The following is a 16487-nucleotide window of genomic DNA, read 5'->3' as shown; positions in this document are numbered from 1 at the left end:
ACTACTGGAGAAAAGCGTGATGTCGCCGAAGGCAGACAGGAGGAGGATTTACTTTTTACACGCTCACTACTGGAGAAAAGCGTGATGTCGCCGAAGGCAGACAGGAGGAGGATTTACTTTTTACACGCTCACTACTGGAGAAAAGCGTGATGTCGCCGAAGGCAGACAGGAGGAGGATTTACTTTTTACACGCTCACTACTGGAGAAAAGCGTGATGTCGCCGAAGGCAGACAGGAGGAGGATTTACTTTTTACACGCTCACTACTGGAGAAAAGCGTGATGTCGCCGAAGGCAGACAGGAGGAGGATTTACTTTTTACACGCTCACTACTGGAGAAAAGCGTGATGTCGCCGAAGGCAGACAGGAGGAGGATTTACTTTTTACACGCTCACTACTGGAGAAAAGCGTGATGTCGCCGAAGGCAGACAGGAGGAGGATTTACTTTTTACACGCTCACTACTGGAGAAAAGCGTGATGTCGCCGAAGGCAGACAGGAGGAGGATTTACTTTTTACACGCTCACTACTGGAGAAAAGCGTGATGTCGCCGAAGGCAGACAGGAGGAGGATTTACTTTTTACACGCTCACTACTGGAGAAAAGCGTGATGTCGCCGAAGGCAGACAGGAGGAGGATTTACTTTTTACACGCTCACTACTGGAGAAAAGCGTGATGTCGCCGAAGGCAGACAGGAGGAGGATTTACTTTTTACACGCTCACTACTGGAGAAAAGCGTGATGTCGCCGAAGGCAGACAGGAGGAGGATTTATTTTTTACACGCTCACTACTGGAGAAAAGCGTGATGTCGCCGAAGGCAGACAGGAGGAGGATTTATTTTTTACACGCTCACTACTGGAGAAAAGCGTGATGTCGCCGAAGGCAGACCCTTAGGAGGATTTACTTGTTACACGCTCACTACTGGAGAAAAGCGTGATGTCGCCGAAGGCAGACCCTTAGGAGGTTTTCTGTCAGGGTTTTCCTTCCCTTAGGTCGGTTAGGAGAGCCTAAGCTCCTCTCTCACGGCTCCGACCAGCCGAGCGGACTTTTTATAGAGGCCGCTTACCTCGCGAGTCCTTAAAAGGACTCCCCGGTCCACGACAGACCCGTAGGGCTGCCGTAGATTGCGGTACTTGTGTGCTCGGGTACTCCGGGTGCGCAAAACCCGTAGTGGAGGGCTCCCCCGTGCCCCTAAAGGGTCCGGGAGGACTCCCCCCACCCCCTGGAGGGAAGATTTATTACACGCTTAACTTTATCAGCGTGATGTCTTTAGCAGACAAAATTTTTTACACGCTTAATTTTTTTCAAGCGTGATGTCTTTTGCAGACTCGAGCCACATTGAGACTCGTGGCAATGCAGTGTGACTTCATCCCTTAAGCAAGAAAAATCAAGAAGCATTTCAGCTATATTGCATCAATTTTACAACGTTTTTGCAATATAGTCAAAATGTTTCTTGACTCTTCTCGCTTAATGGAAATGTAATTGCTGAAAGGAATTAAAAATTATTCCCTACGTTTTAACTAAGTAGCTTTTTTTTTTTCTTTTTACGTGGTGGAAATCTTCCATCACTGGAATCCCCACGACGTCCTGGAGGCAACCCGTCAGCAGTGGCAACCAGTCACGGTGGCTGTGCCACCGATCGGGGAGCACCACTGGTCGGGGAGTGCCTCTATTCTTCCGGGGTTTGAGTGACCAGTGACCCCCCTTTCGGGAGGAAGACCCCCCCTTCCCCGGGGCGGGGCGGGGGGAGTGCCGGATTCTGCGGAGAGCAGAACATTAAAGTTCCGCCATTTCCCCGCAGCCTACCGGCTAAAACCACCACGAGTGACCCTAACACCGCGTCGAGCGAGCAAGGGGGGAAGTCGCGCCGCGTGTCACTGCCGCCGGTAGACAACGCGCGTATTTATACGGTCGAGCGAGCAAGGGGGGAAGTCGCGCCGCGTGTCACTGCCGCCGGTAGACAACGCGCCGATTTATACGGTCGAGCGAGCAAGGGGGGAAGTCGCGCCGCGTGTCACTGCCGCCGGTAGACAACGCGCCGATTTATACGGTCGAGCGAGCAGGGGGGGAGGTCGCGCCGCGTGTCACTGCCGCCGGTAGACAACGCGCCGATTTATACGGTCGAGCGAGCAGGGGGGAGGTCGCGCCGCGTGTCACTGCCGCCGGTAGACAACGCGCCGATTTATACGGTCGAGCGAGCAGGGGGGGAGGTCGCGCCGCGTGTCACTGCCGCCGGTAGACAACGCGCCGATTTATACGGTCGAGCGAGCAGGGGGGGAGGTCGCGCCGCGTGTCACTGCCGCCGGTAGACAACGCGCCGATTTATACGGTCGAGCGAGCAGGGGGGGAGGTCGCGCCGCGTGTCACTGCCGCCGGTAGACAACGCGCCGATTTATACGGTCGAGCGAGCAGGGGGGGAGGTCGCGCCGCGTGTCACAGCGCCGGTAGATGATTATAATGTTGCGGTTGATTACGAATCGTTGCGATCGTTAATAAGCGCGCGTTAATCATATCGGAAAAAAATAAACAACTACGTTGGATCGTTAATAAAATCTTAATTAAGTGACTTAATTTTGCTTTTAATTTTACAATGATACGCGTAATTAATGTATTCGTCCAAGAATTAATACACAGCAGCAATGGAAAGTAAAACAGAATTATATTATCAAGAAATGAAAGAATTTTATGTTAATCGCGTTCTAATAAAAATCGTCGTGATTATATCTTCCCGGAAGAGGAGAACGAGCGAATATAATTTTTCTAGCTCTACCGGGAATCGAACCCGGGACCTTTGGCTCAATAGACCAGTGCGCTGTCTACTAGGCCATGCTCGTCCTCAATAAAATATACACAGAGAAAAAATAATGTTGTATCAACAGCATTAGTCTAATTGGAAATAATCTTGTTTTATTTCATTAAAACAAAAGCATAATGTATTGAATTAACAAGATTATTTCCAATTAGACTCAGGCTGTTGATACAACATTATTTTTTTCTCCGTGTATATTTGCCAAATTTAAATAATTGCCTATAAATTTCAGGCGACTGGTATACTTCGCATGTTCTGCGATACAAATAACATTAGATGCATTAATAAATAATGCATCGACATAACGTATGTGCTTATGGATGCATTCTCCCGTAAGCACAATAAATCGATAAATAATGATGATGCTCCAGGATTAATTATTTAGCCTAGTCTGATCTAGTCTATCCATTTTAGAGCAACGAATTTGTAAGAAGTCGCATTTATCTATAGTATTATTATGTGGATACAATACATAAATATATCTAATATAGGTCTCACAAATTCGTTACCCCATATTATTGTAAAAAATTCGTCACTCACCGATCCGATGCGCAACGGGCGGAGTAATTCGGCCACGTAACTACGATGATACTGTAACAAAAACGAAAGATATAAATTAAAGAGGCGCTGAAAATGATAAATGTTTCAAAAAATACACATAATTTTACGCGCATCTAAATTCGTCTTTCAATTAGATTCACTGATATAATTATCTATTTTCCGGAAAAAATATTTACAAAAATAAATTTTTATAAAATTTTAAATAATTTCTTTTTTTCTAATTAGTTTTAGCTTATCGAAATAAAACTCCGAATAAATGAGGAAAAACTATTAATTTTATGCAGATAAAAGATGATACTTACCCCAAGGTTGCTCCGCCGGGGCCCGATGTCTCTCTCAGACCTCCTCCTCCTCTCAGGACGTCAGGCTTCCTCCTCTCATCGCGCACAGGACACTCGCGAGAAACACTCGCGGATAATAAACTACAATCGCGCGCGGACTAATTTCATTAAAAGTCTTTCTCGCGCGATACTGTACGGCACTCCCGTTTAAAAAAGTCCTTTAGTCCGATTATACTTGAACGGCACTCCCGAAGCAAACGCGACGAACCGGCTGCGGTTCGTTTATTCAATTAAATCGGCGGACGAGGGTACGTTAGCTTCCCCGTCTTTGAATTTTTATCCAAGCAGAACAAGAGTTTTGCTTGGGTAAAATCCTCGTACTGGGTACTGGGCCTTCCCACCTCGCCAAGGTCGTACCCATGGGAAGGAAGTACTTTACTCTGTAGTAATATAAAAACAGGTAACATAGATTGATTAAACAAAACCACAATTAAGATTGAATATCGTATGCACATTACGCCGCGGTATCGAGCACGTAAATCTCGCGAAGGTAAGTACTATTAATGCATGCTTTGCACGATAAGGAGTCGCGATTATACGCGGCACGAAATACACGAGTCACAAAAATAAGAAATATTCACGAACGAGCGTTGTATCGTTGTATCACAGCGTGCTATTTACTTGAATCATTTACTTGAATCACGATACGATTTCACGTTGTCACTCGGCCCTCTTTCCGCTCTTCGAAAAGAATCGGGGATAATCGCACGACAATTCCGGCACAGCACACAGCACGTTCAAAGCACGACACGATTCGAGATATGCCGCGTAAATGAATGCCACGCACATTCGATGGTCCAGCGACATATGGCGGCCCGGGCCGGGACGAGCGATTATCGCCCGCGAATATCACGACGAAACTACAAATCACTCACGACACGTCACGACTCGCAATTGCCGTACGAGGTACCTTCGCCTCGACGCCCTCGACATCTCCGTCTCGAGCGAGCGACACATTAATTCATTCACGACACTTGATACACACTTGATGCAAATTATTGAGCGCCTCGTCGATTATTCCCGCGAAACGAGGAGCAGGAATGCCAATCGCACGAACGAGCGCGCGTTCCGAATCAGCACCCACGGCACGGAGCACAAACACTTGACACCTGTTCGAAATTTATCGGGAGAATGACTGATTGTGAGTAATATCCGCAGGTGAGGGTACTCCGAGCGTCGGCAAAACAAGTATCAAGGCTGTCTCGCCGATGGAAATGATCGTCCGCGCGCCGACTTTGCACGTACGTTGCTGCGAAATCGGCGGACTCATTCAACGGTCGCGATCGCGGTATTGCGACTGCCAAGGCCGAGGCCGAGGTGCCGACTGCCGAGTGCCGCGTGCCGCGTGCCTCGCCGACGCGCGGCGGCGGGCGGCGAGAGCGGCCGAACGTGATTCGGCATTCGGCCGGATTCGAAGGCTCCCGGCTCGACTACCTCCCGTAACTTAGCCGGTCAACTTCGACTTTATTAATTTTTTTTTTTTTTAATCGTTTGTTGGTCGTTTGTTGGTGATTGTTGGCCTAATTACAACGTTTGTTGGTTCTTAATTGTTTTTTAAATTAAAAAAGAAAAATTAGCCTTAAGTTAGCCGGAAAAATTTTATTTTTAATTTAAAAAAAGCCTAATCGATGCGTAATCGTTTGCTGATGATTGTTGGTCTAATTTTAGCGTTTGTTGGTTTATTATTAGTCTTAAAAACGAAAAAAAACGAAAAATTATCTCACATTAAAGTAATCGAAGATTGGTTTATTTGCCTACGACTTAAGGTTTATGGCTGCGGTCCACTTGACGCTACAAATGCTTTGGAGCGTTCTTCTTCTCCTTCTTTCTTCATTGAAAGAAAAGAGAAGAGGAATGCTTCGAAGCATTTGTAGCGTCAAGTGGACCGCAGCCTATTTCTATCAATTTAAGGCTAACATCTGTAAAACTGGCTATGAATACGGGCCTTAACATCGGCAGAAAATCATTCGTATGTATTTAGCCGGAAATGAACGTCTTTTTAAAGAATCTCTATATGAAATCGTTTGTATTTCGTATGAAGACTTTTGAAGTGCAATTGAAAAGGTTTGTGAGTCATTCGTTTAATTGTAATTAATTATTTATTTTTACACCATGCATTTAGCCGAAATAGATAAATTAATAAAAGTTTTTATATGGAATCGTTTGTATTTTGTATGAAGAGTTATGAAGTGTGATTAAAAAGGTTTGTGAGTCACCCAGATAATTTTAATTAAATATTTATAAACTCGGTAATTATATATAGCCGAAATATAGATTTTTAGTTATTCATGTTAAAAGAAGAAGGCGCTAGTGTTCCCGAAGGTCCGTCTGCAGTCAGAATTAATATAAACGTTTTAAAAATTATTTTATACTGAAATAAATAAATATACAGGCTATAAGCCTTTAACGCTGTAAAGATATTACAATAAAGTTGTCTCGCGAGGAAGCTATACGAATTTCCGGAATTTCTGATCTAGGCATCCGTAATATCGCGAGAGATGGATCGTTATTGGAAACGCGCCTCGTGTGTGGTAACGTTTGGGATATTTTCAATAATTTACTATTTAACTAAAACAGCGGACTTCAGGGCACGTAGAACTTTTCGGAATGGATCATGGATCCCGATCGGAATTGTTTAGCTATTTCCTACATTTCTATTGTGTTTTCCAGAGAAAATGGAATAATTCCGAACCGAACGAAAATTTCCAAGTCACGCGCCCATCGGGGCCGCGGGCCGCGGGCCCCGTCGGGCCCGTCGCGTTGTCGCGTTCTGCGGACGGGAGCCAAGGCGAGTGGTCGATAACGTCGCATCGCCGCACGCGCCTTGCGGCTTGCACAAACACAACAGCGTCCAGCCTATGATATCGACGGCAGCGACGGCAGCATCGGCACTCGGCAGCAGCAGCAGCAGGCAGCAGGCGCAGTAGCAGCAGCATCAAGATTCCGCGAGAGTCGAAGCAAGTCGAAGACTCGCCCGTACCGCCCCGTGCCCACTGCCCATGTTCGCCTAGCTCGTTCTCGTCTTCTCCATCTCGTTCAGCTCGACTCAGCCCGACTTCGCGGCCTGGTTCCAAGAGCCCTGGTTCCACCTATCGCTCTGTCACCGTGCCTGTTCCGAGCGTTCGCTCGTCCCCTGGGGGTACGGGCCACGGGCCAGTACGGGCGCTGCGCCGCGTCGCGTTAATCGTCTCGAGAAGGGCTCGTCGGCCTGCCGGACGCGCGTGGCTTCCTCGTCGGTGGGGTGGACACCCCGATGCTCGCGTCGGCCACGGCAGCCGACGGAGACGACGTACGTGCCCGGGATCGTGAACCCCGTGCGAGGGACTCGGCGAGAACTCGCGCGACGAATCCGGGAACGTCGAGGCTCGACGACGGCAGCGACGGGGACGACGTTCTCGGATAATCACGGACGCCACCTGATCTCCTATGTGCCATCTCCGCGCGGACGCCGCACGATCACCTTTTGGGGACACACCTGGGACCGCCGCGCGCCGCCCCGACAATCATGGACGTTGATTGTCCGATCGTTAGCCTGAAGCGATCTAGCAGCGCGCCGATGATTAACGAGATCAGCGCGACCATGTCCATTACCACGCCGTCGACATCGTCATCGAGGTACGTCTGCGATGGTTTTTTCCCCCCTTTGTTACATCTCGGAGCATGACCCGTTCGTGACCTGAGTCCGCTCCAGGTCCAGCACAACGACGTGACAATCAATTGTGATTTGTATCGAGACCCAGCGAGGTCTGCTGCAGTCGCAGTCCGAGTAATGATTTTTATCACCGAGGTAGTTACTCGCAGTTCCTAAGAGCGGATAATCTAAGTACTGCCCGCTCCGACTGCTGGCGATTTTGTAAAAGTAGCAGCGTTGCATGGAGTGTCGAATACTTTGAGAGATTAGTACTTTTTTTACATCTTGAGTCTAGTCACGTCTCAACTATGTTTGATATATATAAACATTTCTATTATATATATATTTAAATTTACATTATCATATATATATGTATATATAAATGTACATTTCTATTGGAACATTCCACTGGAAGCTTTAATTGAGTTTTATATAGAAATTAGAAGCTGTTTTATAAAAAATAAGAATATACTAATGTTCTTAATCTTATTTTGAGGACTTTTACAAGTAGAAGTATAAGAAAAATTACATCATTGAAATGTATAAGTAATTGTTGAAAATAATTTGTAATTGTTTTAAATTAGTAACATGTTGAAAGATACCTATCCTATTAGCTGTAATTAATAAGTTTAATGACACTCTTTTTATTCACGCTGCAGATATATAATTCGTGTAGTATTTGTTATAAATTAATGAAGAATTCTCTGAGTTTGCTTTCAAGTTAAACGATTTGTTGAGAGAACCTTTGATAATAAGTTTATTAAAAATGTTTTCTAACAATGTTTGCAACTGTGCAAACTGAACTGTTTCTAAACACTTATTTTTTCACTTGCAGGGATGCTGTGTCCTATAATGTATTTGCTAATTCAGCTCGCCTACGACGCTTTAGTACCAGTGTAAGATCATGTTACTTGTTTACTCTTTTACTTTTCAATTTTTATTGCTCAACTCAGCAATGATTAAATATCATGTAAGCTTCCTTTGCTACTCCAATAACAGAATCCAAACACTTATTTTTGGTTTTAATAATTAAATAAAAAATTAAATCTATCTTATAATTGATCAGAAAAAATGTGATTAGTTAGATAAAAATAAATGTGATCAGTCAACATTTTATTTCGCATTGTTATAGTTCTCTGACAGATGATTCAACAATGATGTTTTATCTCTATCCTATCTTTTTTTACTTTTAGAGCCCTGGTAATGTTCCTAGATTAACACCACGCGTGAGTCAGTTAAGACAGGAGGAATGCGTGGACGTAGCTGGTCGGGAAGCAGCACACGAGAAAGAAATTCATAGTGCCATGCAGATATCGCAATCATGGGAGGACCTCACTTTGGAGGCGGAAGGATTGTCGTTCAAGGATTCGGAGTCTCCCACGCAGCAGTTTAACAAAATGGAACGGTCAACAAAGAAGCCGTTAGATCCCTTAAGTTTGAATCTGTCTATCACCGGCTCGCCGCTGTGTTCTTCACCTTCCCCTACGAGATCTGGATTTAATCAAAGACAGTGTTACTCTCCTGGTATTCACATCTGGAAGAATAATCTATCTCCTAGTCCTACGAGAAAAGCGTTTGCCACGAGGTAAAACTTGTTTGGAACACTATAAATTTATTTCGTTCAAAGTTATTACCGAAAAATTGTGTACGGGTATACTTAAAAAGAAAAAGATTAGCTATTGTAAGTTATATAATTTTTTTCATGTTTATTATTCTCTGCTAATATTTCATGAATTACAGGCGCAGTTTGAGTCCTATCGCGATAAGGCCAAGCTGTTTAGGGCCAGTCAAAAGAAAATTCGAACTAGACGAGACTGGAATGGACCACAACTTGCAACCGCCTGCGAAACGCACTTCTGGTTTATTGACGTCAGTTGTATCCAGGTATATTTTTATAACAATGTTCCGTGTATTTTAAACTAAACTTAAACATGACTAAATTACGGAGTAATAATAATCTTCTAGGTATAAAATAAATGACAATTATATGTGTAATGTGTGTATTTCTATAATATAATTGTATCTTTGTATGTTTTTATAGTTAATTTCTTTTATTAATTAGTATATATAATTTCTTTAACTCAATAATTTCTCCGCAGATTGGATGCGCTGTCTAGCCCACTTCCAGGAACTATTAGTTCCGTGGGCACGCCCGAATCGTTATCAAGCGCGGATTCGCCTAGTTTCTCCTTCCGGCCGGTGGACAGTCCGTCGCCAGTTCGCGTAGGCCCAAACAGCGATAGCGATTCTCTATCGGACGCAAGCAATCAAAGCAAATCAATGGATCAAGTCCGTGCTGATCAGATCAGTCAGGACAATCACAGATGAACACGAGAGATTGCCGGACACGCGAGAGTTTGGAGATTCGACGTGTCACATTGATCCTTCTCAGCATATCGATGTAAGAGAGAAGGTATTTGTGTCACACACCGAATCCAAAAGTCGCGAGCATATCCTTCTCGTCGGTCTTGTCGTTCGTTGAACAAAGGACAGTCGTGCGATACGAATTGCTTGGAACTTTAGTGCAAGTGCGACATAACGTTTAAAGGAGAGGCACCTCTAAATATGCGCCTCTGATACTTTTCGATGTACGAATAAGCGTAGCGCCAACAGTGTTCTCTCCCTTTAATTATTCTAACCACACATATCGGCGGAAGACGCTTTACATGCTTTCGTAATCGTTCCGTTGGATTTATTCCGGAATGAAGTATTGTGCCCCCTCCGACTGGAATGATTTCTTTCCCGTTTTTCTTAATTTACGTAGCTATATACAATGATTCTGTATGTATCGATTAATGTATACACGATTAATGCCTTCTTCCCCGCTCTATTTATCCCACCCACTCTATTCAACGATCCTTGTTATCTATTTTTAATGTTTGATAAGTGATGTTTTGGGCATTGGGTAACTCTATCCAGTGACTTCTAACGTGCGTAATTTATAATCGAAATTATTTGTTATATAGACAATCAAGGTTGCGTTTAATCGCGTGAATTCCGTAATGATGTATAGACACGATTTAATCATGCCTTTATTCTTTTTTTCATTATTATATTATTTTCACATCGATATATCGATGGGTCTTGAGTTTTCATCTTAATGAAAAGTTCGCGTTGACGCAATCTAAATCTCTAGGCTCGTATTCTTGGTGTAACAGTCAGCGTTAAATAGAAGTGAAGATTCTCAAGTTTTTCCTTAGAAAAATATGTTTAAGGTGATGATGATTGTATAACGCAAGAGTAATGTGTCTGAAAAGCGGGGTAAAAATACTCGAATCTTTTAAACATGCTTCTGAGTCATTTTTAGGGAAACGGTGAGAATATGTCGCGTATCCTCACACTCAAAGATCAAAAGGTGTCTCTGATCTTCTATGCGAGGAGGAAAATTGCAAATATTGCCTGTTTTTCCCCAGCTTTCGACACTGTCAGTTTGCCAGAAGAAAAAAGCGTATTTGTGTGGCCGGGTGAAACTCTAGTACCAACGTGTATCGAGCATTAGTAATGTATGTACATATACGCAAAAATGCCGCTATAAATCATAAGATAACGATCTTGTCCTACGTATAAATAATAATAATAATATATAGACGCGTTTGTTCTAGATTTCTCCGAATAATATCGTACAAATGGCTCTATTTCTCTCTCTGACGCTTTATTTATAAATAATGACGTCACGTAGACTCCGCCGGATCTTCCCTTTACTTAAACCAAAGCATAAGTATTAAGTTCAAGCTCATCCTACATTTAATAACTCCCATTGTCCTTTCTTCTGCTTTCGTTTTCGTCGGCTTGCGCGAAACCGATCGAGCTCGTCTTTACGTTTCCAACGAAACGCATCTCTCTAAAATCTACGCGACACGTTACGAAATGTGTGATGTTCGGGACAAATGGAGCATTCCGAGCGATCTCGATCGAGCGTTACCTTTGGAATAATATACGTTTTGTATAAATATATATAAATAGAAACACACATGTATATTTACATATATCTATATGAAGTATCAGGTTTCAGAAGGGAGAGAAAAAGAGAGTAACTCGATTGTGACGATGCTACGAGAATCTGACTGTGCCAGAAAATATTATTAGTAATATGCGCAGAAAGGATTGTTTAGATCTTGTATGCGTTTTAGCATGTATCTTTCGAACTTCCGCTCGCCTGTTAATAAACTGATGATAGATCATTGTCATATTTCATTTTGCGCGACGTGCGTTGAAGATCTTTATTAAATGTCCGCGGAGGACGTTGATAAAAATCAACGATGCAAATCGTTCCAGTCGATTCGCGAAGATCTTAGCGTACCGTTTCTGGTATCGCGAAGTGCGGATAGATCGTTGCGTAGGCTGCGTATCTTTAATGGGAGATCGACGATCCGCAAAAACGTATGTCAAGTACTGTCTTTTGTATATGCCGATCATTCTCCATAGATTTTAGCAATCGGATGTAGCAATTTTTCTAGAAAGTAGATCTTTCCGAAACGCGCGTATGCTTCCCACGTCTAAAGACTGAAACCGATATCGCGCTAGGCGCGTATATTAAAAACGAAACCGTTTTTCCCCGTACACGTATTTCAGATTTACGATTATGCTTTTTGAGATTAAGCTTCTCATCGCTAAGATAACGTTTCCGCGCGAGGGGAAAAATGAAGGTGCATGCCCGCGTAATTTCAAGAGGAACCCGACATTCATATCGGCAACGATCCCCTTTGATTTTGACTATTCGGGAATCGATAGAATTTAAAAATTATTTATACCATCCGCGTAGTGCGCGAACGAGAAAACGGATAGTAATACTTGTCAACTACAAGTGCGCTGTAAATCTTATGCAAAATCTCTCGTGCGTTTTTGTAAGGAAAATGATTTTGTAGAAAAAGGAAAACGACCCTGGAGGTTGTTTAAAATAAACAATTTCGATTCGCCGGAATTCTGCAATAGAATTTCACGGATTCTAGCCGGATCAATGATTGATCGAGTCTGTTTTTGTTGCAGGAACAGCGCGAACGGCTTTTGGACAAAAAATATATATACATATATATTTCTCTCTTTGTCGCGCGCACGCGTTCTGTCAGGCGACCTGTCAAACTACGCGCGCGGATCAGCTGATTTCAGAACGCATCCGCACGGACGGGGAAAGGCCAGGCGCGAGCCGGAAAACATCGCGCATAACCTAAACTCTCCGTCGAGATGAGAAAAGGGCTTTTATCCGCGTCTGTCCACCGCTGACTCGATTTATCGTTGAATCTCGCGCATAATGAACGAACAGTGATAATTAGACGTATTGCGTACATTTGGCTTATGCAGTTTCGTTCAAAGAGCGCGAACGAAAGTGGTACGTATACTCTTTTCAATTTCCTTTTCGTCACTTCTTTCTCGTTCGTTTCGAAGCTAAACGTCGAGACGTTTTTTTGCGGAAGAGATGCGCGGAAAACGTAAAACGTTGCGAAGACAATGACACAACGCGATTTAGCGCATTTTCAGTTCTCATCTTCTAGCTTCTCGATAAGCGCTCAGCTCCTTTGAGCGATATTTTGAATTGTATACATATGGCACGTGTCTTCCTCTCAATACGCAAGATCTCAAATTTTTAAAATTCATCTGAAGGTCACTATTGGAGTACTTTCTAATCGAGAACCTTGATGCAATATCGCACCCTTTTTTTCTCATGGGCCGACTGGTCAAAACTTTTGGTTTAAGGGGTAAGTAGAGGTAGAGGGCAAGTTAAATTATCGCAGAACGCTTATCGAGACCAAATATAAACATTGCGATAGCTCGTGGAGCTTTATTTTCGTAAGGAAATGTGACACACATATCTTTATCTAATTCCTTCTCGGTATTTATTATTTTGTGCAGAAGATGGTAGACATAAAGAGCAATCCTCCCATCGTTGGAGAGAATGACTCGCATTACGAGTCGAGGATACGAGCGAACAGTTCTGGTACAGGAACATCAACACCGTCGTCCTCCTCCGACTACATGACAGGAGAGGCAGATGACAGCTCCGACAGCAAGGGAACCATACCGTTCAGCTTGAAATCGGTGGAGAACATGCTCTCATTATCTAAGGTATAAAATAACAATGTCTCGTTGCAGATGAATACTAGAGGAATTAATCAAAATTACTGTCTTATCTAGGACGCTTCTCAGGAGGATCTTCAAGAAATGGTACGCAAGTGCAAAGTGATGGTGCTGGAGAGCGCCGAATGCTCGGACGAACGTAAATGGCTCGTTCGACGGCTGATCGAGTTGCGTTTGCGCGTGCAAGAGTTGCGCGAGACCTCGGACGAGAATCTCTTTGAGACACGCGTGATCCTCGGTCATCATTTCGTGCCACAGAAGTACTACATCACCACATCAAGTCCGGTTTATTGTGACCACTGCAGCGGTGCGATCTGGACGATGCTGCAGTCGTGGTACACGTGCAACGGTAAATGTTAAACAATTTAGCTTTGGACCGATTAACGCATATCGTCATGATTAATTCGCATAAGTTCCAGTCAGTTTAATCGATATTCGTGATCGCTGCTGCATGACGATACGTGTTATTTCTTCAGATTGCAAATTCAGTTGCCACTGGAAGTGTCTGAACAATGTGTGTCGCGTGTGCGTGCACGTGGTCGCCAGTGAAGCCGGTGGGTACACGCATACGAAGGATATCTGTCCGGAGCAAGGCCTTTCGAAGCAGGGCTACCGTTGCGCGGAATGTAAAGTGCGAATAACGTTCAGTAAGTATTTGACAGATTAGATTAAATTACAGGGTGTCTTATTAATCGTGAGTAGAGTAGATAAAATGGACGGGATCGCTCGCTTGTCACGTTCGTTTTGTGTCGGCTCATTATTCCGTTCTTCGATAACTGCATGCGTGCTAAAATATTCCATAAGATAATGATAATGAATATGTTGTCCTCCTGCAAGCTTTCTCGAAAGGATTATCGCTATCTTGCTTCGGCAGTTCTTTTAAGAATTCAGGTATTTAACATTGTTATATATTAATAACTATGAAGCGACATGTTGTTACCTCAATAAACTTCTTATATCTCTATTTCTATTTATTACGTCAACTTTGTTACGTGTAACTGTATTAGGATACTTTGAGATACTTTGGGGTGTTTTACAGAGATTTTTTGTGTCTTCTTAAATGGATATAGAATTTATAAGAATTTTCGATTAGATTGACAATACATAGAATATTTATATTTTCCACAAATAGTGTATATCTCTGTTAAATCACGATATTTTTAATTATATACAATTTGATAATCAAGATAGTTATGCTTCTAGAATCGGCGTGGATAGAGCCTCGACTTTGCGACTACAGCGGACTATATTACTGTCAAAGATGCCATTGGAACACAGCTATGGTCATTCCTGCGAGAGTGATCAGAAACTGGGATATGGAGCCGCGTCTGGTGTCCCGCGCCGCAGCGCAGCTTCTGATGCTCCTGGAGGATCGTTCCGTATTGCCGCTGGAAGAATTAAATCCGAAACTCTTTACCCTGGTTCCGGATTTATCGCTTGTAAAGGTGACTATCAATTATAATTGAAACAGATGTCAAAGTAATAAAATCAATTTAAGAATCATTAGTTATAAGTTATAAGGTTTACATCGTAAATTAAACATATTTTTTTTAAATAAAATTTGAATAAATTTAAATTACATTTTTTTATCACGATGTATGTATATCAGTTTCTTCTTTGTTAAATGTGGCAAATTTAATACGCGCATTTAACTAAATAATTGATAATTATTATTATTTAGATAGACACACAGAGATACATAACTATTAAATTTTAGCGGATGCGAGAGGAAATGCAGATGATGAAGAGGTACTTGGTTCTGTGCGTGGAAGCTTGCACTCAAGGATTACCGTGGAAGATTGGATTGCGGACACACATGATCGAGAATTCAGGTAATTATTCCATCAAGGACCTTATCGATCTTCAGAGTGGCATTCTCCTGGACGAGCTTCGTGTCGCGTACGATACGATGCACGCGCACATCACGCAGCAATGCGAGCTCTGCAAGGCAAGGTAAATATTTAAATGGAGAAAACGAGTTTCTCACTCGTTCTCTCAATATTCTCTTAAATAACTCACTTTTTATGTCGATTTCATACATCAAGATTTTATTCATTATCATTGTTTTTTGAACATGTAGAGAATTGTATGTATAGAATTTCTTATACATTTTAATGAATGTAATGCTTGGATATCTCAAGACTTCCAATTATTCCAATTAGAGTTAAAACTAATTACTGTATATTTTTCTGACTTCTATACAGTTTAGTCCTTATATCAAATTTTTTATACGATATATTTATAAATCTCTTTTTGATAATTTTAATTTTAATTATAATTACTGTCTATGCTTCTTTACCAATACCACAGAGGATATTTACTTTTGCTAAGAAATTATATATGTGCATTTTTAGGGGACACCTATGCGAGATATGCGGTAACGATGAAGTCATTTATCCATGGGATGCGAGCTCGGTTATCTGTCAGCAATGCTCGGCAGTACATCATCGCGTTTGTTGGGCCAAACGCAATCATTGTTGTCCACGGTGCGCACGTCTGCAAAAACGTCGCGCTCTACAAGGGCAAACGGCGCAGGATGGCGAAGACTGTGATACGGACGATACTGCGAAGGACTCCTAAACGAAAGTGCAAAAGTGCGAAAAGCGAGCACGTGCGGTAAAATATTCATACAACCGTATAACAATTTTTGTACCTGTTATCTTTTTAAGCGGATCCACTCGATTGTAGGCTGTAATTTTTATATATCACTATATATGTTAAAGGTTGTAGCGTTTCTCTAATTACGAATTTATAATTATATTATTGATTTTTTTTGTAACGCGTGGTCTAATCAGTGATTATATAGGTATACATATATCAACCACATTTTTTAAATAATTGTGCAAACTTTGTCCCGTAATGTGCAAAATAACACAAGCGTAAATGTCGCGAATGTAAACGACATACTCATTCATTAAACGCTGCGGATTAATTGCGATGTTACTTTTACGTTTTAGAAGAATGTTTATTAATAAATCATTTGCCACATTTTACATGTAATATTACTCTATATGGCAATTATGGATAAACAGAAAGAAGAAGGCAAGCAAATGTGATCTACGGAAAATTTGCTCATTGT

At 42.5% G+C, this 16487-nt stretch overlaps 2 protein-coding genes across 6 annotated transcripts; both read left to right on the top strand.

Moving 5' to 3' along the window:
* The first annotated feature begins 6551 nt into the window (after nucleotides 1-6551).
* On the top strand, nucleotides 6552-11517 carry LOC139771809 (P2R1A-PPP2R2A-interacting phosphatase regulator 1). Its single transcript, XM_071704873.1, has 5 exons — nucleotides 6552-7320; nucleotides 8172-8232; nucleotides 8530-8921; nucleotides 9077-9220; nucleotides 9436-11517. The coding sequence occupies exons 1-5, from the start codon at nucleotides 7211-7213 to the stop codon at nucleotides 9662-9664; spliced, it is 936 nt and encodes a 311-aa protein (XP_071560974.1). The 5' UTR covers nucleotides 6552-7210; the 3' UTR covers nucleotides 9665-11517.
* Nucleotides 11518-11654: 137 nt separating this feature from the next.
* Nucleotides 11655-16401, top strand: Def8 (differentially expressed in FDCP 8 homolog). 5 transcript variants are annotated; one of them, XM_071704862.1, is made up of 9 exons: nucleotides 11655-12662; nucleotides 12935-13029; nucleotides 13184-13396; nucleotides 13466-13757; nucleotides 13885-14055; nucleotides 14246-14299; nucleotides 14600-14853; nucleotides 15126-15361; nucleotides 15763-16401. In XM_071704862.1, the coding sequence occupies exons 3-9, from the start codon at nucleotides 13187-13189 to the stop codon at nucleotides 15986-15988; spliced, it is 1443 nt and encodes a 480-aa protein (XP_071560963.1). In that variant the 5' UTR covers nucleotides 11655-12662; nucleotides 12935-13029; nucleotides 13184-13186; the 3' UTR covers nucleotides 15989-16401. The 5 variants fall into 5 exon arrangements, with proteins under 5 accessions (XP_071560963.1, XP_071560964.1, XP_071560962.1 ...); XM_071704863.1 differs by lacking the exon at nucleotides 12935-13029 and having other exon boundaries at nucleotides 14612-14853; XM_071704861.1 differs by lacking the exon at nucleotides 12935-13029.
* The last annotated feature ends 86 nt before the right edge of the window (nucleotides 16402-16487 follow it).

The sequence above is a fragment of the Temnothorax nylanderi genome, unplaced genomic scaffold, assembly GCF_030848795.1.
Source record: "Temnothorax nylanderi isolate EJ_2023f unplaced genomic scaffold, tnyl_v1.0 TNYL_tig0044_pilon, whole genome shotgun sequence".
NCBI classification, from domain to species: Eukaryota; Metazoa; Arthropoda; class Insecta; order Hymenoptera; family Formicidae; genus Temnothorax; species Temnothorax nylanderi.
The sequence above is the reverse complement of the archived record's forward strand: the minus strand, read 5'-3'. Positions and strand labels throughout refer to the sequence as shown.